Here is a 21987-nt window from a genome sequence, read left to right as displayed (position 1 = left end):
CAGTTTAATATCTCAATTAAGGGGTCTCTGGAGATAATTTATGAGAAAATACTTTTAGTTCTTTATACAAGCAGGTAGAATTGCTGCCACCTGCTGGGCGCTTCCTGTCACTGCTCCTCACCACAGCAGCTGCTCAACACTCCCCATGACCATTTAACTGACCGCGCTGCACTTCCCTCTAGTAGCTTCAGTCACACACAAGTAAACAAAGTTTATGGACATTATGCTTCATAAAAAGGGTTGTATAACAAATATAAACACGGTCCTTGGATGTAATGATACACAGTGCTGTGTTCTCTACAGGAGCGCTTTAAATATTTATGGTGCGATTCTCGTTCAGTTCCTTCAGAATGAAACTGAAAGAGCATGAACAGATGGCGGCGCGCCTTTTTTTTGTTTGGTCTTCCAGCCAGACTGCATACAAGGCAGAGGAGGAGGGTGCGACCTTCCTCACATTAACACATGAAACTGCGCTGTATGATTTCACCTTGTTTGACCAGAGCTCTTCATGGCGCGACCTCGTCGTCTTCTTCGATGGTATAATGGCAGCGACTGGAGGGTTAGCTCCACCGGCCGTTTATCTCCATCAGCCAATGAGCTCGTGTTCTCACATCAGCAGAGAATGTGGATCAAACCTAGCTTTTTCCCCCTCTCATCATAAAATTAATTATAATAAATACATTCTGATGTCATGAACACACGTGGTAACCATAGCAACACACAAGTGGTCGTCAGTGTCGCTGAATCTTTATTGGAAAGTGGAATCAGTTCAACTTCACTAATGACTTTAAGCAACGTTGGTCCTGCCGATGGACACAGACACACACACCTCACTAAAAAAATTAAAGACATTAACAAATGACGGAGGGACGGTGAAAAGAATCATGGGAAATGTAGGAATAAAAAAGGTTTAAAAAAAAACATCCTGTGTGGTTTCGCTTCGTTGTGTTTAAAAGAAGTCGAGGTCGTCAGGGGCGTCCAGGTCTCTATACTCGATGATGGACCGCGGGTCGCCTCGCATGCCCCTGCACACACACAGATTCATATAATCAATACATCATCAATTTAGAATCAATAACTTTGTTGTTCTGCGCCTCTTTTCTCTACCTGTTGTTTCGTTGTTTCCCAGGAAACCCCCCTCCTCCTCCTCCGCCGCCGCCGCCTCCTCCTAAATGCCCTCTGAAGTTGTCGTAGTTACCACGCCCCGCCCCAAACTGGTTGGGGGGGTAGGGAGGTCCGCCGCCTGCAACACACACAGACAGACACACTTTGAAGCACTACGCCATGAATAAAAGACGACCGTGGGGTCATAAAGTCCTCCATGTTTCATTTTAAGTCACCACAGCTTCTGGTGAACAGAGTTCACGTAGCGAAGATGTGATTTTCTGTCTCAGGCATTTAACTCCAGCAAGAAAGTTGCACGACGCTGTGTCAGTGTTGACAGTGTTGTCCGGACGTCACAGGCAACTGCTGAGTGACGGCGAGCTGTGGAGGCGAGAGCACTGGAGGTTTTGGACAAATAAACACCCGTAGCTGCTACAGCTACACCGTGTACCGGCGGGAGGAGGTCAGACTGAACTGCTGCTGCTGAAAGCTTCTGAGCAGTGAGCTGCCGTGCACATCCGGTCCCACCGTTGTTTTTAGCGTCGGTGTTCACCCAGAGCTCCGTTGGACTACTACTTCATATTTCTATAGAAACCAGACAAACCTGGACTTAACTTGGAGAGAAGAAAGCGAGGAGGTTGAACTACCCGGTGAGTTCAGATAACAGCTATCGTTGGACTTTACGGTGAACATGTTAGCATAGCACAGATTTTAGACACATTTTAGAAGTTGTTGTCTTGCTGACAGACCTGACAAAGCATGAATTCATATTCGTTAAACAAATCACAAACATTACTTATTTCGGCATCAGTTTGATCCGTTTATTGCAATTTAATCACAGCAAAATCTTTACTTTGGGTTCTTACAGCTTTGGTTAACGAGGGTTGTGTTTATTCTCGGGCTGAAACGATTCATAGATTACTTCGATTATTTTGATTACTAAAAAGCATCGACACAAATTCTGCGAGTACTAAAATCATCGTTAGCCGCAGCCCCAGCTTATTCGTATTATCACATCGTGTGTGAACACTTGTCAGTTGTCCAGCGATAAAACTCACTTCAGAAAAGCGTTGCGAGAATTAAATTTGCACAGAAACCACAAAACTTTGAGGGACACTGTTCCGTTTCAACCCATCAGCTTATGCATCTTAATGGCGAGCGTGTGTTTGTCTTGTACCTGGAAAGCCGGGCATAGGCGGTCTGACTCCAGGTGGATATCCCAGAAGGCTTTGCTGCTGCGGTGACTGACCAGGAAATCCTGGCATACCAGGGGGAGTGGCTAAAAGAGAGCGACATCATGCATTAGCGTTTCATCAGTTAGTGAAGTCCCAGAATGCCTTTCAACAGCACACAGGACACGTGGGAGCTTGTTTGTGTCTCACCTTGTGCGGGTGGTGGGAGGGGCTTGTTCTCAGGTAGCGCGGGCCTCTTGGCGTCCAGCAGGAAGTTGTTGAAGAACACGACCTCCTGTCTGACGGCGGACACCTTGTCTCCGTGTTTGTTCAGGATGTGTTTACGGACAAACTCTGGAGCCTGCGCAGCAACAACAGGTGTTACTACGGCAACCACTCAGGACAGTTCGCACGCACACACGTAAACTGGACTCACCTTAAACTTTTTACCGCTCAGAGGACAGAGCCACTTGTCTTTACTGAGCTCCTGAGTGTTGGCTGACAGGAACTTCTCCACCTGGACGCAGAGAGCGAGAGTCAGACAGACAGCAGAGTATAAGACCTTTAACATATTTTAAGACTGCAGCGCCACTTTGAGCTGTAACCGATTAAATGATCAATACAACAAAATTCAAAGAGGGCAGGAGGGAACAAAGATGAAGAGAATAAACTGATGAATAACGTTAGTAGTGTAGGTGGTGTAGCACAGGCACAACCTGGAGGAGGAACTGGTCTAAATGACTCTATAACATTAAATTAAAAGTATATAACTGTAAGTTTGATATTAATATAATTTTATAATAGTATATAACTTACCACTAATATTAATTCAAATTACAGCGGCTTCAGTTTGGGGTTGTTTTTTGTTTCATTGACTTTGATCAGGCTACTAACTCGTCAATAATCACAACCATTTATGCAGAACGCTGAGTCCAACATTTATAAAGTTTGTTGCAGCACATCAAACTTTTATTAAATCCCGCTCCATCCAGGCTGCGATTGATTTGTTGACAGACAGCGACACTGACGAGAGGATCGGCTTTATGAAAAGATCAACGTGTTTCAATAACAGGCGCCGATTTAGCCAAATAGTCGGCTGACGTTAGCCAAACACTCCTTGAATTTTCTGTCTTACCGATTCAGCTGCTGGTGCCGCAGCTCGCTCTTGTTTTTCTGTTCAAGTGGCCTCAGAGCGACCGGCCCGCCGGGTTAATCCCGTTACTCCTGATCGCCACTCCAACTATGTTTTGGACAATTAGCATTGAGGGTCCGGCAGGGTGCGAGATTACGGTCGGTTATATTCGCAAATCATTTTCCGGTTCGCACGGATTTATTTTTTGGAGTGTTTAACAGTGAAACAGGCGCACGGTAGATCCCCGCGCCTAACGTTACAGAGACGAATCACACGGTCGCTACTCTCTGCCTGTCTAGTATTTGGCAGACAGACAGGCGGGTGTCTCACCTCCTGCTCCGGCTCCTTCTTGCCCAGCCTGGCAGCTTCTTCTTCAGTCAGAGTCTCAGCAGCAGAAAGCAGAGGAGCCAGACGCTCCTCACACATCCTCTGATGCTCGCTCACTGTCCAATCAGAACACACGACATCATCACAAACACCACCTCCAAAACAGGTATAGTTCAACAAGTCTGCTGCTGAACTCCGACCTGAGTCTGATTATCTCTGCATTATAAAGGCGGGTTAAGCAATTCTGGAGAACTCAAACACCATGACACAGAGTGTGTGTGTGTGTGTAGTGTGTGTGTGTGTATGTGTGTGTGTAGTGTGTGTAGTGTGTGTGTGTGTAGTGTGTGTGCAGTGTGTGTAGTGTGTAGTGTGTGTGTGTGTAGTGTGTGTAGTGTGTGTGCAGTGTGTGTGCAGTGTGAGTGCAGTGTGAGTGTGTGTGTGTAGTGTGTGTGTGTGTGTGTGTGTGTGTGCAGTGTGTGTAGTGTGTGTGCAGTGTGTGCAGTGTGTGTGTGTGTGTGTGTGTGTGTGTGCAGTGTGTGTGTGTGTGTGTGTACCCTCGGCCGCAGTGATCTTGGCTACAGGCAGGGGTCCTCGTACGTGGATCAGCCCACAGCGATGAGGCATCTCGTCCTCCGCGGGATATTCACAGAAGTTGTAATAATCTACAGAGTGAACCAGACGCAGGTAGAGCAGCAGCCTGTCCAGCACCTGCACACACACACACACACGTAAATATGAAACAACACACACTCAATGTGAGACGGTAACAGACAGGCGGAGCTCCTCCCACCTTCAGCAGCTTCTCGTCCGTCTCCACGGTAACCTCAGAGGAGGAGGGGTCCTTGCCATCCCCTGCGTCATCACCGTTGCCCCCCCGAGGCCCCTGTGAGCTCCTCCTCCTCGGCGCTCACCTCCTCTATCAGGTAGTCTGTGATGTTCTTCAGAACCGGGTTGGTCTCCATCTGAAACACACACACAGGTTGGTCTTCCTCTCTGCAGCCGTCCTCAGCAGTGACCACAGACTGAACGTGGAGGACCGTACCTGTCCGGCCCACAGCTCCCCCTTCTGGTCCAGACTGTGCACGAGTCGGGCCGACAGCCGGATGTCGTTCCTCACCACCGGTTTGTGGTGCGTCAGGCCGTTCACGGTGCGAACGCGTCGACACAGGTCTCTGTTGACCACCGGAGACAGTTCACAGTCCCTGAGCTGAGAGAGACCAGAGGAGCGTTACGCTAGTCCGCTGAGCCGGCTGTGTGTTGTTGTTTATGTCTGTGTGTGTTGTTGTTTGTGTTGTTTACCCTGATGTTCTGCAGGTTCCAGCACGTCTCCTTGATGTTCACACTGCGGTCAAACGTCACCCAGCACCGCCTGAAGAACCTGAAACACACAAACGTTCAGAAAGTTTTACCAACGTTGATTTAACTTTCTTATTAGAGCTCAGCCAGCTTCTCCTCAGTGAGAGCAGTACATGCTCCACAGACTCACTACAAACTGACCCAATAGATTAGTGCACTGGTTCAGCAATAGGCGGCCCGCGGGCCACAACTGGCCTGCCAACAATAATATCTGGCCCAGATTGCTTAGATAGCAGGAAAATAAAAAATAAATAAATTGATAGCGCCTGGCTCTGAAATAGGTCTCATGACAGCTACTCACATAATCACTTCCTCAGCTTTTAATTTGAAAAGTTCTGAGAAGAGTCTCTGGCTTCCTTGACGCGCCTCTGTAAAAGCCGCCAGTAAACAAAGGGTTATGAAAGCGGATCAAACGCGGCGAACCACATGACGAAAGAAATTTGGCCCAATGTCAGACTTATTTGTCGAGCCCTGGATTAGAAAATAAACCAGCAGCTTTTCTGATATTATATTATTGGGAAAACATTGTCTGGTTTCTGTGTCTCAGTGATGGTAAATGTCATTAACAGATTTATCGTGACTTTCTTGCATTTTAAATCATTAACAGAGAAATTAACCAGCAGAATAAAAACAGCCACGTGTTACCACGCACATATGATGATGACGACAACAGAAAAACGTCTATCGTTTAAAAATCATTATTAAAAAACTGTTTGAATTTAGTGCAATGAAATTTCAAACATAAAACTTGAACAAACTAAATTAAATCTGCACTGACAAGCAGCTAATGATTTGAGACGGGGAGGACGGAGAGAGAAAACTCTAGTTGGAGTTGTTTGCATGTCTTCCGGCTAACTTCCAGTGTATCCTGCACTTACTGGGGGTGGAAATGAACTTTTTGGCTCACCTGCCAAGTTGGCTTGTAGATGGAAACCCCCCCCCCCAAAATAATAACTTGCCTTTTGTGTCACATATCCATGTGTTTCAGACCTTTTAATTGAAAGACACCAGCTCATTTCACAAAGTCAGGTTGTGGTTGAGATGTTATGATCAGCAGTAAGCAGGCCAAGAATGAAACAATGGCAGTGAAACAAAAGTGATAATCCACCAAATGCAGAAAGGTCAGAAAATAATGAGAGAAGAGAGACACCCAAACAACTCTGGTCTCTGTTCTGGTAACAGACTGGGACTCTGTTCTGGTAACAGACTGGGACTCTGTTCTGGTAACAGACTGGGACTCTGTTCTGGTAACAGACTGGGACTCTGTTCTGGTAACAGACTGGGACTCTGTTCTGGTAACAGACTGGGACTCTGTTCTGGTAACAGACTGGGACTCTGTTCTGCATCAATCTCTGACCCTGAAACTGTTGAGAATAAACATGTTGGTAAAACTTCAAGCCTTTTTATCCAAGTCTTGAATTTCTTACGACACACTGCATCAGCCTCTTCTGGCCTCCCGGTTCTGAGATCGGTTGTAACTACACGGCTCCCCGACACATCGCCGACGTCTGCCAGATATCCAGCACGCCAAATATCTGGAGGAGTCGGCCGACTCGACATCCAGCCAATGAGAGCAGGCTGCTACTTTTTCACTGCGAAACACTTGTTCCTCCCCTCCAGCTCTCTGTAGCTCAGACGATCTCTGCTGCCTGCGTGTGCTGATCCATCCAGATTCTTTATGAAAGCAGCTACACTCTCCCCTCTGACTCCTGTCGCCTCTCCTCTAACCACCCCTTACAAATCTACGCCAATCAAACACAAGTAGCATGAAAAGAACAACCAACAACCACTGAACGCCTCTAATCCACGTGCTGCACGACTTTAGATCTCTTGGTGCATCAGGGACCAATTTAAGTGCGACACACAACCAGCAAGAATGCCGGTTTAAAGGCTGCTTACTAAACATTTACGAGGATTATTTATTTATCCTGACTTGTTAATTCGTCGTGTCCTTAGAGGATCAAAACTCTCAAAGCAAACGTCAAACTTCAAAAGACGTTTCAGGCTGATTTGTTTTAAGATAAATACTGAAGCAGCACAAACCCTGCAGAGAGAGATGTTCACATATTTACTACATCTGGATCATCTCTTGGGCACAAAATCAGCTTAAACCACCAGGAAACACCGAGAAGGGGGGCGGTTTAAAGTTACCCTCCCACTGTGTCTCTCTGTAAACGTTAAAAGTTTCCAGAAGCACAAACTAAACTCCCAGCCCAAACTTTCTTACCTCCTCTCAGGCTGAGGGTCAGACAGCGCCACCCGCAGGAAGCCCGTGTACCTGCGACACAACTAAAAACAAGAATCTTGTTAGTACGGGGTCAGCTGTCGCGTGCAGCGGCGTGCACTATGAAGCGAGGTGAGCCAGGCTCTCCGTGAGTTTAACCCTCAGAGATGACGGGCAGCACGATGCTGGTGATCGACTCCGGAGTCCTTCCTCACACATCATGCGACGGCAGAAATCTGTCCACCGGTAGCGATGGGGTTTCCCCCCGACGCGCTGTTTTAGTACAATGAGCGATCTCTCTCGGCGCCCCGATGGCCAGCCAGGCTTTTTGTTTTTAACGAATAGCAGCGGGATCGGGTGGAAGCCTACGGTGTCAAATCATTTTGGCAAGTATCTATTTTTAGGGGCATAAGCGAGTGAAATATTCTGCAGAACCGTCGTCGCCTCGTTTATGTGCACTCGTTTAGTTTCAGCTCAGGGTGAAGGCTCGCTGTTGCTAAGCTACGGGCAGAGGAACATTTGACCTCGCTGACGAGGTTTGTACTGTAAATGTGTTTAACTATTAAAGGCGTTTTTTTTTCTCAATTCACAAAAAGGTCAAAAACCCGTCATGTTGATTGATAATGTCGACAGAACGCGCCAGACCGTCCGTGCACATGACGGAGGCGTGCTCTACATTCAGCTTCCTCTCCTGGCTTGCCGTTTTCTCTCTTCCTCCACTTTGCAAACAACGGCGTCATAATCACGCCGTGTTCGCAGCGTAAGCGCGATGTGCGACAGTAATAAATGTCCCTGCACTGTGCTGTAAAGTTCCATGGATTAAACGAAGCATCGATGCTTTTTAGAAATCGATTTAACTGCTCAGCTCAACGTGTCGCTCAGAGAGAATAACGGCAGGAGAAGAATCAGGTGTTACGGCCGAAACTCTGACCACGACCTAAAGAGCACGTCAGGTGTTCAGCGAGTTACCATGGCGATCACGCTAAAAGACGGTGAAAACTCCGGCTCATCTGGCTTCATAGTGCACCGCTGTGGTGTGTGTGTTTACAGATGTGCGTGCGCTCTCACAGCAGTGATCTCCTCCTTGGACACCTCTGGCGGGATGCTTCGGATGAACAATGAGGTGGTGAGGTGGAGGGGGCGGGGCTTCGCTGGTGTCTCCTTCTCTCGCTCCTTCCCTCGCTCTTTACGCCGCTCTGACAAACACACACGTTAAAATAAGTTTATCAAATGCAACAAACACACTTTGACTGGTTTCTTTGGTGAAGATCTTTTTCTGAGACCGCGGTGACGTCACTTTGTAAATGAAGTTGTTCCTACCGTCCTGTCCGTCCTCCTCCTCTTCGTCCTTCTCCTCGTCTTCCTCCTTCTCCCCATCAGAGTGGGAGGAGTCAGAGTCTGAGGCGCTGCCCTCGCCGCTGTCAGCAGACACGCTGCGTTTCCTCTTCCTGCCCTGAGAGGAAGGGGGCGGGGTTAACACCAGCGCCATCATCAGCATTAACAGCAGAAACCAGAGGACCGACTCACTTTCTTAGCCGTCTTCTCTTCCTCCTCCTCCTCTTCATCCTTCTTCTCCTCCCCCTCCTCCTCCTCCTCTTCCTCGTCTTTCTCCTCTCCGTTCTGCTTGGCTTCTTCTTCGCAGTCCTGAGGGGGGAAAGAAAACCGTCTTATCACACTCAAACTAAAGGCAGAGCAGGTGTGACGGGTCGGCTGCAGGATGAGACCACGTGTCCGACCTTATCGGAGTCTTTTATCTCGCCCGCCTCTCCGCTGGTCGTCGCCTCTGTCCGACTGCTCGTCGACGGCGAGCCGGTCTGACCGTTTCCTCTGCTGGGATCTCCCTGACTCTTCTCCCCGCCACCTCCACCTGCCACCGCACCGCCGGCGCCGCTGCTGCTGGCATCCCCTCCAGCTGCTGCAGGAGCAGCCGGCACCTCCAGGACCTGCAGGTCCAGGTCCGTACCTCCCTCCATCTTTATTACGGCTGCAGAGAAACAGAGCAGAGCGCGTTTGAGCCCCTGACAGCAGTAAACCACACGCATGTGAACGTGAACATTAACGTCTCTACCTGCGTCCAGCAGTTTGATGATGGCGGGGGCGTGCTCCATGTCCAGCGACACGTTGTCCAGCCAGTTGTTGTCCAGCAGGAAGAGGAAGACGCCCAGCCGGGTCTTGAGGGCGGCCAGAGACTCCGCCTTCCTCGCCGTGATGTCATCGGGATGGTACTTGGAGCGAAACCACTCCTGGTCTTTGTGTTGGAGGAAGAAGTCCTGCAGCTGCTGTCGCCTGAAGTCCAGTTTGTACTGGTTGTAGCGCTTCACCGACTCCGTCTCGTCGACGCTGTCCTCCATGTTCAACAGGAACTCCTGCACAGACACAGTGTGTTTACACAGCGGCAGAACGCCTTAATGCTCCACAACAGGTGCTGGACTCACCTTGAAGCTCCGCATGGTGGGAGGACCAGGAGGAGGGAGATCTGGATCCATCATCCCCAACCTGAGAAACCAAATGTCACAATGAGCAAATCTGTTCGAACGTTAACGTTCCCGTCACTTTTATGTTTATATGACAATAGAGCTGCAACGATTCGTCGGGCAAACCGACAAATATTTTGATAATCGATTAATCGTTTCAGGCTTAAATTGAGTTATTGCTGCTGTTGTTTGTCATTTATGATGAAGAGAAAGTTGTGATGAGCATTTATAACAAATTCCTTGTAATTTTATAGACTTAACGATTAATCGTGAAAATAGTCGGCAGATTAGTCAGAGGCATTTTAGAGGAGACACATCCTCAATACAACTCTATGGGGAAAGCCTGTAACAGTAAAGATGGCGGTTATCACGCCACTCCCGCGTCTGCTTTTAACAGCAAAAGCAGGAAACATATTTCAGCCAATCGTGTGGCGACGTAAGGGTCTGTTTTACTTCGATATGCGTAGAAGACGTTTATTCTGGGTGGACGTCAGAGGTACTGATATCCTCAGAGTCCTGCTGATTGTGCACGACTGTTACAGGCCACATGCCGTCGATCTCCTCGCCTCCCTCTGTTCGTACCTGACAGGCTGCTGTGTGGGATATTCATAGGGGGCAGAAAGAGTTACCAGTGAATCCAGTCACCGTGTGCTGAGCTCACCTGCCCTGCAGCGGGTGCCCTGCATGGTGTGGGTGAAGGTGGGGCATGTCGGGGTGCCAGCCCTGAGGTCCCGCACCCGGAAACGGACCCCCGCCTCCTCCATACGGCATGTCGTAGCGGTACGGCTCGCCCCGGTGGTCGTCCCTGGATGAAATTCAAACATTACTGAGGTTCTGGCGCGACCCGCTGAGGATAAATCCACCCGTGCGGCGGCATCACTCACCAGTCTCTCCTCATGCGCTTGTGCTGAGGGCTGATGTGTCTGGGAGGAGAAAATCTCTCTCTACGACCACGATCGTAGTCCCGCCTCCTCTCTCTTCCGCGGTCCCACTCCCTGAAAACACACTTTAATTAACACGCCTGTCGCACACACACAGTAAGTTAAAGTGTGTGCGCTCGGGTGTGCGTACCTGTCGGGCCAGTCGTCCCTCCGCCTCTCCTCCCTCTCTCTCGACCGCTCCATGTCGCTCCTCTCTCTCCTGAACTTGTCCCGCCTCCTCCTGTCGAACTCGTCATCGCTGTCTCCCATTGGACTGAAAACACACAGAGGACATCAAATACACTTTGGGTTGTTTGCTAAATGAATCCAGTTGGGGATAATGTTACTTTCATCATCTTTAGATATTAGAGACACTTGTATTTATCTTGACCCGCTTATATACACTTAGTTTGTCACGAGACGTGACGATGCACAATGTTGGAGTCATGCGAGCGAGACGAGAAGATAGTCAACACTATTTTGAAGAAATATTCAATGCTCAGTTATATAAACTATAACGTAGCCTTGGTATTTACATACGCAGAAGAAACGTAAGGTTGTCTCTCATCACCTGCCACCACAGTGCATAATATAAAAACATAAGGGAATATAAATCAGTGATCAGCAGCTTGTTTTTAGCTTACGTTACTTTTCTTTGCATATTAATGCGTGTTTGTTTCTTCCATATTCGACTAAATATAACTAAACCTTTCCCAACAGATTTCTCATTTCTCATTTATCTACATGTTTAACAAATGCTTTCAGAGAGTGACCCAGCGTCTCTGGTGTAAATGACCAAGCTGTGTTTGTCTTGTTTTCATCCTCCATCTTCTTCTACCGGAAATTAGTTCACAAACAATAATTAATCAATAACCAGTTCAAATTATAAAAGACCAGGGGAAACTCAAACTGCCTGTCCGCGTTTGTCCGACCAGGAGATCCAGTTTAAAGGTTGAGAAGCAGCAGGAGCAGCCAGACAACATGAAAACATGTGAGAATGAAAACTCCTGCAACACTTTGCTATTATTAAACAGCAGCTGATTCATTTTATGACCGTCAGATAATCAATAAATCGACTGTTTACTGCGCTTTTCAGTGATCTACACTGAGGGTATAGTTTAAACATGTATTTATACCACTTAGTTTGACACATATTGACTAGTTTAATGGAAGAAAAGATGCCAAAGTTGTCAAATGTTGAGACACAAACAGCTCGGCAGCATTAGCCGCTAGTTAGCCTGTTAGCTTCACCAGCAACGTTTAAAACTAGTTACCTTTACTTTAAAACAACAAGCAGCTTCGGGTTCAATCAAACAGCTGTTGCTTATTTAAGTCTCTATACTCACATAATAGGAACAAACACTGAAATTATTCTGAGCTAAAGGCTAAAGAAGCTAGTTAGCAGCTAGCCCAAGCTAACAGCGGCTAATTATCGGGTTAGCATCGGCGCTAGCCCGGCGTGCTGACGCAGGCGCAGTTCGGGCTCGTGTTGGCGTCCGTGTGTGTTGGCGTCGGTTTACATGAAACACAAACATTAACGGAGCACAAACAGCGCGGGTTTACCTGCAGCCCCGCAGCTTATAGACACCGAGAAGAAACCGCGTCAGCTAACAGCACCGTCCCGCCGCCAGCCCGAGAGCTGCACACTGAACCAACGACACTTCCGGTGAGCTTTATTTCCGGTCAGGTTCTTCCCGGACGGGAAGGCGCCTCCTGGCGGTCAGGAGGGACACGACGGGAAGGCGCCTCCTGGCGGTCAGGAGGGACACGACGGGAAGGCGCCTCCTGGCGGTCAGGAGGGACACGACGGGAAGGCAGGTGCCTCCCACTTCACAGAAGTTACCCTGCCAATCACTACATGGTTCAATCTAAAAGCGACCAGCCAGAGACTGTTTTCACACACCAGGACGTTTTTCTGAAACTTCAGCAGATTCATCGTTGACCACATTTCTATAATGTGGGAGAATTTGTTTTTACAGAAAATAATTACTCTATAATAAATGTGTTAATTCTGATGGGGAAATTCCACATACATAAATGTAAATTAGGCAGTAAAAAATCTAACTTTGTACTTTTTCTCCATGAGATTGTGCATTATGGCAATTTAATTTCTAATTCCAACAACAAAAGGGCTGTGAAAACTGTCAACATGTGGTCCTCTTTCTGATTTTTGTGATACAGGCAAAGCTTTGGATTACTTTATTTGTGTATTATACTCTTTCCATGTTGTTGGAGCTATATTTTTATTTGTGTTTATTTTGGGATTAAGTTAATTTATAGCCTAATTTATTTCTTTTCTTGTTAAAGTTAATTTGGTTTATTTTGTATTTATGCTTTACTTGTATTGTCGTTTGTTGGTCACATGGTGTTATGTTCATTTGCATAAGTAGGTCAAGGTGGGAGGTACTTCAGGCACGAGGGCATATGGTTTTTTACCAGCGTGAGAGAGGAAATGTCTGTGAGCTTGCTTATGTGTGTGAATAAACCTCCTCAAACTCAATCTTGTTATGAACATCACTTTGCTTTGGTACCTCTGAACCTGCGTAAAGCCTAACCATGACGTAGCCTCAAGTGGCCATTTGAGAAGTTTGTTATTATTTGTTTAAGTTTATGGACAAATAGCCACTACACATGTATTTATTTAGCTTTTATCCAAAGCAACTTACAAGTGTTATATGCGAGGTCGCACGCCTCTGGAGCAAAGTGGTTAAGTGTCTTGCTCAGGGACACATTGGTGTCACAGTGGATAATTGAACCCGGGTCTCTCACACCAAAGGCATGGGTCTTATCCACTGCGTCATGAGCTCTTTTGTCCCATGTGATTTTTTTAACCCTCTGTTTGCAATCAAGATGATTTAAAAAAACAAAACAGGAAGGCGCCTCCAGGAAGTCGGGAGGGAAACAACAGGTCAGGTCTCTCCTGTCCAGGCTGATGCAGAGATCTTAATTCACACCTTCGTCTCATCCAGACTTGATTGTTGTAATGTTTTGTTTTCTGGTAACACCAAAAGCCTGAAAGTCAAAAGTGCTCTAATCCTCCTCAGCTTCACTCCAGTGTCTCCTTATTCATGTCAGATCAGACTTTCAGGTGCCTCTGATGAGATCCAACGATCCTTCATAAGATTACGAGCGCCTGCTGGTCTTTATGTAAGAGGCTCAGTGATGCACGTGGGGAGTGAAGGCTGACCCGTGTGGTCCGATCCATCAGAGCGAGCTACTGTAAGTGAACAACTTTATGCTGGTTCTGAGCGAAAGCTGTCAGAACACGCAGTGCACATTTTCTCTATCTTGTTCTGTCTGCTCTCCCCCAAACACTTCGCTGGAGTCAAGATGGATGGAGCACTCAGAATCGTTTACTCTGCAACACTGGGACACAAACACAGTTGTTCATCATGAATGAGAAGTTGGTCAGATGGCGCTCAAACTAGAAACCAAGGTTCCAGATTAACAGACCAGTCTGTCACTTACGCCACAGAGCTCGTCAGCAGCTCGCCAAAATGCCATTTGTTACAACACATTAAATGAACGATAGCTTGTAGAGCAATATAACTATGAATTTCCATCTGCTGGTTTGGAACAAATAAACCAGCCACGTGTGATGTTGACGTTACACACGGCTGTAATAAACAAGGCGTCTGGGTTCCAAACCAGAAATAAAACCAGTCGCGTGAACCTGATGGCCATTGATCTGAGAAAAATGGTGTTTCAAGCAGGTAAACTGCTACCAGCCATGTCTCACACGTTAGGGGAATATCCGCTGAGTTTTGCATGAACCTCCAAATATCCTTTGTGGGGTTCATCAATGGTGATCAAAGACTCAAAGTATATATTTTCTGAACGTTTAGAGTCGTTAATATTTTATTATACTCAGTTTAAGTAGCATTCATTGAGATTCAGCAAAACTGAGCGTTACCAGCTGCGAGGTGCATGAAATTCTCGGCAGGCGTGCAGAACTCTGCACAACCGAGCAAGACGCCGACAGCAGAGACAGCTGATCAGTCGTGAGTCACAAGTTCGCTACGTCAGAACTTATTCGGGGAAAGTGTTTCCATCTCCCATTAAGCACATTTACTCTGTTTTCACAAAGGCAAAAACCACCTCAAGCGAGCGTAAAAACTTTTTTTAGCGAAATTAAGGATTTTTTTTTTCATCAATCTTTTCTGATAAGAAACGCTGATGGAAACACGGCTATTTATTGGGTTAATATGTGTCCGAGCAGAAAGCATCCCAACTTACAAATAGCATGGCATCCCCAACTACTGTGAGTCACCCATAATGCACCGCACTGACAACGAAACAGCCTTCTGCTGTGAATGTCAACAAAATAAAATACAGCGTAGAAAGACCATGGTTAAAAAGTCTCAAGTCTAACAGGAATTTAACCATAAATATGTTTTAATAATTTACACTGTTACACATACACACTGGAGTCCATGCCTTTATAGGTCAGGGCTGTGCTGGTGGCAAAATGGAGCCTTGGCCCTCCATGACCCGGTCCACTTCTGATCGGTACCGACCCCTGCAGACCGGTTTAGAGAGTCCGGCCCTTGTCAAAGTCGCTCAAATCCTCATCACATCAACTCTGAGGACACAGTGTTCACCTGCAGCCTGGTGTTTCCCACCCACTCAGTGTTATTCACTTCACCTGTCATAATGTGACGGCTGATCGGCGTATAAAACTTTTCTCTCTCTGCGATCTCATTAAATCTTATGTTCAGTCCCGCGCTCTCCACTATACGTTCAATAATATCGTGTCGTGACAGAAGTATTGTGACAATATGAATGAGTGGTGAGGGCCTGAAATGGTATAATGGGACATATTGCGTTGTCTCTACTACGCCAAAACAATTGTAGGTTCAGGGACTTTTTGTTTTACTTTTTTACCTGAAGGGTGAGTATGGTGCAACACTTTCTGACAAAATTTGATGGATGGTGACCTTTGACCCTAAGGTTGGCTTTTGACGCCCCAAAATAAAGTTTCAAAAATAAAGTTTAATAAATATCAGGATATCCATAGACGTCATTTCAAGGCCTGCAAAGTGCCTGTCAGGAAAAGATGAACCTCTGAAACTTCCACCCGACTCCTCACACACGAATGCATCTTGAAATCGACAGGCTGAAATGCAAAGCAACGTGGGAGAATTAATGCATTTTTGAAGTGGCGCCCCACAACAGACAATAAATCCCGTGAAAATGGGCAACGGTGGACAAAAACACGGACTTATCACTCCGTATCAGAGGTCCTCTGTCATTGTTTGTGTGCATTTTGAAAACGGCGCGCAAAGACCTTGGAAATGTGGGAGCGCCCTTTAAGGTCAACTCATGCCAATCACACAATCATGTAGACAAAAAACAACTCGATGTTCAAACACAACAGACAGACTAAACAAAGAAAGATCAGACATTTGAATCCTAAAGCCTGAACTCATTTGAATACCTATAGCGGTGCTGGAAAGAAGGTCAAGAGGTTAATCCCCTTTAAAAAGAAATGGCTGAAGGCCTGAATTCACAAAGAGAGAGAGAGCTGCAGAACACCATCCCAAAAAAGCCATATACAAGACTTATATGTTCTGGATGTCCTGTCTTTTTAAACCGTGGACTTTCCATAGTGATGTTAAACGGACGACCACATCACACAGCAACAGAGGAAGAAGATCAAGAAGCTTCATGCCCAATTATTTATGCAGTTTTAATACAGAAATAATATATTTTGTGGTCCTAAAGAGTTTATTTTTATATTTTTTACTGGATTTTAGTGTAATCTAGCTTGTTTTAAAATTTAAATATGTTCTTACAGCGACAGACTGATCAGAAATATTAAAGCATGAGGCAATGGATGGGACAAAAGGATTAATGAGATCAGAGAGAATCGATGTGAATTTCATTTCACAAGTTCAAAATATTAATGACCCTGATTTGCTTCTATGATTATCTTGTGTTCTGGACTGACTCATGAGCCAACACACAGTAACACAGTAAGCGTCACAGACAAAAGGCCGCAGTATTTCTAGTGATGTGGTCTCTCCGGAGTTTGCACAGAAAACAGATAATCACAAAAAGGTAAATCTCCAAAAAAACACCAGCAAATCGTTCACTCAAGTTTTCTCCAACACATCTGCGTTCAAACTGTCATTTTAGTCGCTCCAGTTAAAGGGACCTATTGTGCTGAATTTCTGTCATTTCTAGAGTGTTGCAAAGTTTAACATGGCCAAAGTTTTTTTTTAATCCCCGGGAGCCAAAACCTTATATTCGCCCTGGTTCTCCAGTTAGAACATTTTTTTCTCTCTTCTCTACATGTGGTCATTTGCTTAAAGAGGCAGGAGCAACTACAGCTTGTTTCAGAAAGAGAATATTTTTATATTCTCTGCTGTGTATTGCGTTATTGCTTCGCTGGAAAAAATCTACCCCCTTCATTTTTAAGACGTTTATATTGCAAAACTCTACCAGTGTCACGATTCAGATAAGACCCAGAAACAGACGTGACGCTCTGACTGATTTTCAGTAATTTACTCAGACAAAGAGGTTGAGCAGGTAGTAGCTGGCGGGGGGTCGGTGCATGCAGAGAAGCAGGCGAGCAGACTGGCCAGAGAACTGGCAGGGCAGTTTGACCCAGGAGGTTTGAAGAGGAGTGCCGGTTTCTGACGGGTCAGGTGTCGCCTGCCTGCCGAGAAGTGATAACGACCATTAATGCTGACGACGAGGTGGATGCAAATCTCGGCAGGCAGCCGAGATTTGCATCCACCTCTTTAGGTCCTTTTCAGACACTTTGCTGTGCTCATTGATCAAACGCGGTTATATTTACAGTATGTCAAAGAATGATACTTATACTATTAAAATAATAAATATATACTATATACTTAGAATCATTTATCACCATTGATGAACCCCACAAACAACAACAAACAAAAAACCTATATAGCCTGCAGGACTCAAAAAAAAACCCACACAAGATAAAAGTGTGCAACATGTTTCAGTGTCGTCAAGTTAACGTGATAAAGTGGCAAATGGCCGTCCCGTTCCTGTTTACAGCATTTTGAGCCCTCACAGCCTCTTCAGGGTTCAGGGTTTAGGACTTAGGGGGGACATTGGGATTGGGCCAATGATCCGGCGAGGACAGGATGTCGGGCTGCCACTTAAACAGGACAGGGAGGAACCCGAGGGAGCGTGAATCAGGTGTGTAATCAGCAGTCGTGCCTCCCCAACAACTGGAGGGCCGCGATAACGTTACTGTCTGGACTCACAGCACGACGTGCTCATGATTACAATCGCGGGTGTCGCATCAGCTGGGGCCAGAGGCGGAAATCACGACGGGGACGGGAGGGTGATGGGGTGAGTGTGGTTTAGTCCACTGCTTGCTTTCCCCCTTACAGGAGTCCGGTAGCAGAAAACCAGTTAAAATCCGTCAGTAGTTGTGGAGCTCCAGCAGGCTGCAGGGCTGTTTTATGCTCTTTAAACACTGGATGAACTGATTCTTCTGTCTTTACTACAGATGATGCTGAGTCCTTAATAAATTAATCATGACAAAAGATTCTATGAGCCCACTCTGTTATTATAACATCACCTTGCTTGTGTGGTAGCTTGTTTAAGAGCTTATTGGACTGGAACTCATCTTCTACAGATAGAGATGCGCTGATCGATCCGCTGGGGACCGTTTTGTTTCGCTTAACCCAGCAAGCAATTTCACGGTTAAAAGACGCCTAATAGACGTCTAAACAGAGCCCAGACCTCCAGGCTAAAACAAGGTTGAATTTGGGCTGACAGTGAAAAGTTAATAGACGTCTAACCACAGACCAAATACACAGCTTTTGAATGACTACATATCTACATCTAATAGACAACAGAATAGTGGTTCAGAATAGAGATTGTTTTTACTCAAACATAACAGGTTCTCATAAATGGTAATCCGTCCAAACAAATTAAATATAAAGATTTTATTAAGAAAAAGGATTACAACATATATATATGAGAAGAAAATACAAACAATTTTAACAAAATGCGGTAATAAAAACATAAATAATGAGAAAATAAATTGGTTGGTTACATCCAAATCTAGATCTTCATCTAAGCTGCTGCTTAGATCAGATCAGATGGGTCTCTGGGTTGGCGCCAGTCTCTCAGGTAAATGGGATCCACAACTGTTGAATTTGTAAGAATATAAATATAAGTAAACGTATAATTTACTATGTTCACTGTTTTCCCACAAGACATGACTACTATCATAAGATGATTTTAAATGAAAACATACAGTATTTCTAATTATCATTCTAATGAAGGTATAAAAAATCATTGATAAGGTTTTTTTCTTTTTAATTTAAAAGTATTTATTACTGACCCATTTACTGCTGTGGAAAATGGAAAGATACTTGAACAGGACACATGTTTTAGCCATCATGTTGCATTAGAACAACCAAATAGAGAAAGCTGCTTTTATTCTTTGTGCTGTGAATGTAATGTGTTCTGTTCTGAATATTTATTGTTGTCTTTGCTGACTGAATGCTGGATAATTTGCAATAAACATTTAGTGTCAAAATTCAAAAGCTCATATTTTCATATCATAATGATCTAACGTTAGTGAGTAAAATATATGTGTGGCTTTCATAACAACTTATAATGGGTAAGGTTGCACATGTTTCATGTTTCAACCTCCTTTGAATTCAAGAGTTTTTAAGGGCAGGTGGAAACCTGTGGGTATCATGTAGTTAACGTTACAGTAACTTTAAGTTACACTTGCATGCAGCATGTTAAGCTAAACACAACATGCCTTACTCTACACCGTTACCCGCTGAAATGTCACGGTTCATACACATTTACAAATAATGTAGATAAATAATGAAGACATGTCAAACAAAGACACAGATACTTACAAGACCAAAGTAAATGTCTTTTCGCTTCCAGTGTTCTTAAACTCTCGCCCGTTGCTCGCTGAAAGGCTGAAATCGTAACGTTTAATCTACTAACTTTCAAGTCTCGCGTTGCCAGTAGTCCTGTGTCAGTAGGGCTACAGCTGCCATCGAGCGGCTGAAAATAGTAATTGCATTTTGTTTTAAATTAGAAAACTACATGTAACCAATTTGGTCTGAAACAGGGCTACGGCCAAGCCGTTGATATTAGACCACTAATTGCCTCTATTTCGCTGGGTGGGCTAAAAGCAGACTACACATAGCCTGTCCAAATAAGAGCTAAATCGTGGCTACAGATAGACCATGTCAATTTAATGAGACTTAATATCTTGTAGATATTATTGACATTGCAAAAATAATGGGATATCAACCGTCTCACGTGCTGCCAGGGCAAAAACACACTTTTAATCATTTTTGACTTTTTTGACTATAAGTGGGCTACAAATAGCCGGTCTGTCTACAAGAAATCTAAATCGTGTCTACGCCCAGGCTGCACATAAATCATGTGAAAGAATAATCACTGTAGATCTTGCTTAAATGATGGAATATCATACACAAGTTATTTTGGCAAAAACGTGTGGGTGGGTTACTCATAGCCCGACTAAATCAGGTCTATAGTAAACCTAGACGGTGAAATGACGGCTATTGCTTGCTGGGAAATATCCAATTTTCTGCCGGTGTGACACCAAAATGTGTGACCTATCAGAATCTGTGACCCTTATGGGAAGTTAAGCGCAGGAGGCTTTGTTGACGATGTGAAGCGGTTGTAGCTTGGTTGGGTTTAGGCACCAAAAGTACTTGGCTATGGTTAGGAAAACATTGTCGTTTGGGTGTAGTCACAGAATCTGATAGGTCACAGATTTTGGTGTTACACTGGTCACATTGAACGTTACAAACACGCTGCACATGTTTCACATGTGTGCACAGACAGTAAGTTCAAATCACACACACACAGGCTAAAACATGTCTTAGGTGTGTGGAAGTTATTCACGAGAGTGAAGAAGAGTCGACGCTCACTACATCTGCGGAGAAACACAGAAAGAGACGCTGTGGATTTTGTAAATCAGGGAGCAGGTAAAGACACAGTGACGATGTCATTCAGACCACGGTGGTCTCTATCGGTAATTAACAACAAGCGGCTCATCTGCTGCTGTGAAAACAGAATAACGGGTGAGAAGATACCAAACGTGAGTTCTTTTAAATAAAACTGCTGACAGATAAAGTCAGAGCAGACAGAGAGAGAGATGGCAGGTGTAGGTGTGTGCTTCTGTGTCTGAGGGGAAAAGCAAGGTGAGCAGATTACTGTGGTTTGTGATTAAACACTAAAATAAATTAGAGCATTAAGAAGAATTAAAATGGTGTGCAATTTATATTCAGCTGCTTCCAGTGAAAATGCCATTTTATAATCAATGTTTAATTATGACCATACAATTGAGACCAGTGAGAATAGCTAACATTTATACTGGTGCTGATGGGGATCCTAATAAATAGTTACAAAAATGTTTGTGTATGCTGTCAGATATGGATCTTCTTATGAATCGGCAGGTCAGACCTTTCAAAGAAATCGTTAACTGGAATCAGCCAGAAAAAAATTAATCTGTGCATCTCTTACTACAGCGATGGTGCTGTATGTGAACCGATATTAGGTCGATACCATAGATCTACTGGAGAGATCCCCCCCGAGTTAAACTGTGAAACTGAGTTAAACTGTCAAACAGACTCAAACGGACGTGAAAAAAAATGCAAGACAGAAGCTAAAGCCTGCCAATCTCACAGTAACGTTACAAGTGAACCACAGCATCCCCGACGATTGAGACAAAAGACAACGATATTAAGGATCAACACTGTTCCTGTGAAGCTGTGTAGGCCTCTATTCATTATTACTATCATTAAAAAGCAGAACAATAGGGATTTATTACGTTACATTCAGTAGGAAGTTGTCTAGCATTAGCTAACTAACATTACATTAGGAACGATCCACAGCCGATATTTTTATGGATTTATTGGTTGGTATGGTTTTGGAAAGAGAACAAATCATACTTCTCCTTTCAACCTCTCTGGGTAGCTATCAGAAGTGCCCCAGGAACAGCGTTTGACCATATTTTAAAAATATACAGTCAAAATAAGTTAGACAACGACGCCCTTTACATTAGAGTCAAAGGAGTGCACTTCAGTTAGAGCGAGTCCTGTACTGCACTGTGATTGGCCAGCTGTGTATTCGAGGCATGGCTTTGAAGGGTCAATTGGCCTGCTACCATTAAATACCTAAAAAAAAAAAAAAAAAAAAATAATATATCTATCTCTATATATCTCAACTATTGCTTTGTGTTGTTGGCCAGAAAAATAATAGTATCCCATATATATATTGTTGTGTCCCC

The 21987-nt window shown here is 44.9% G+C and overlaps 3 protein-coding genes across 3 annotated transcripts in view; 1 reads left to right on the top strand and 2 right to left on the bottom strand.

Moving 5' to 3' along the window:
• The window catches only part of LOC119912663 (zinc finger protein 239-like), a 136334-nt gene that overhangs the window by 72052 nt on the left and 42295 nt on the right, over positions 1 to 21987 (bottom strand). The window lies entirely within an intron of this gene.
• Positions 1 to 21987, top strand: part of LOC119912601 (zinc finger protein 2-like) — a 746717-nt gene that overhangs the window by 699255 nt on the left and 25475 nt on the right. The gene's annotated exons all lie outside the window — the stretch shown is intronic.
• LOC119912605 (serrate RNA effector molecule homolog) lies at positions 729 to 12387 on the bottom strand. The gene is given in 22 exon segments (XM_038731876.1): positions 729 to 1025; positions 1108 to 1243; positions 2282 to 2383; positions 2487 to 2637; positions 2713 to 2793; positions 3739 to 3851; positions 4290 to 4443; positions 4526 to 4606; positions 4608 to 4697; positions 4778 to 4942; positions 5035 to 5113; positions 7319 to 7380; positions 8384 to 8511; positions 8636 to 8768; positions 8843 to 8959; positions 9052 to 9299; positions 9384 to 9681; positions 9751 to 9811; positions 10451 to 10594; positions 10674 to 10784; positions 10861 to 10983; positions 12273 to 12387. Coding segments are annotated over 21 exon segments (2649 nt in total). The 5' UTR covers positions 10980 to 10983; positions 12273 to 12387; the 3' UTR covers positions 729 to 949.

The sequence above is a fragment of the Micropterus salmoides genome, unplaced genomic scaffold (assembly GCF_014851395.1).
Source record: "Micropterus salmoides isolate LMB-PRFRI ecotype aquatic unplaced genomic scaffold, ASM1485139v1 Ms_hic_scaffold_2, whole genome shotgun sequence".
Lineage (NCBI taxonomy): Eukaryota > Metazoa > Chordata > Actinopteri > Centrarchiformes > Centrarchidae > Micropterus > Micropterus salmoides.
Note: the sequence above shows the minus strand (reverse complement) of the source record. Positions and strands in the feature narration are given on the sequence as shown.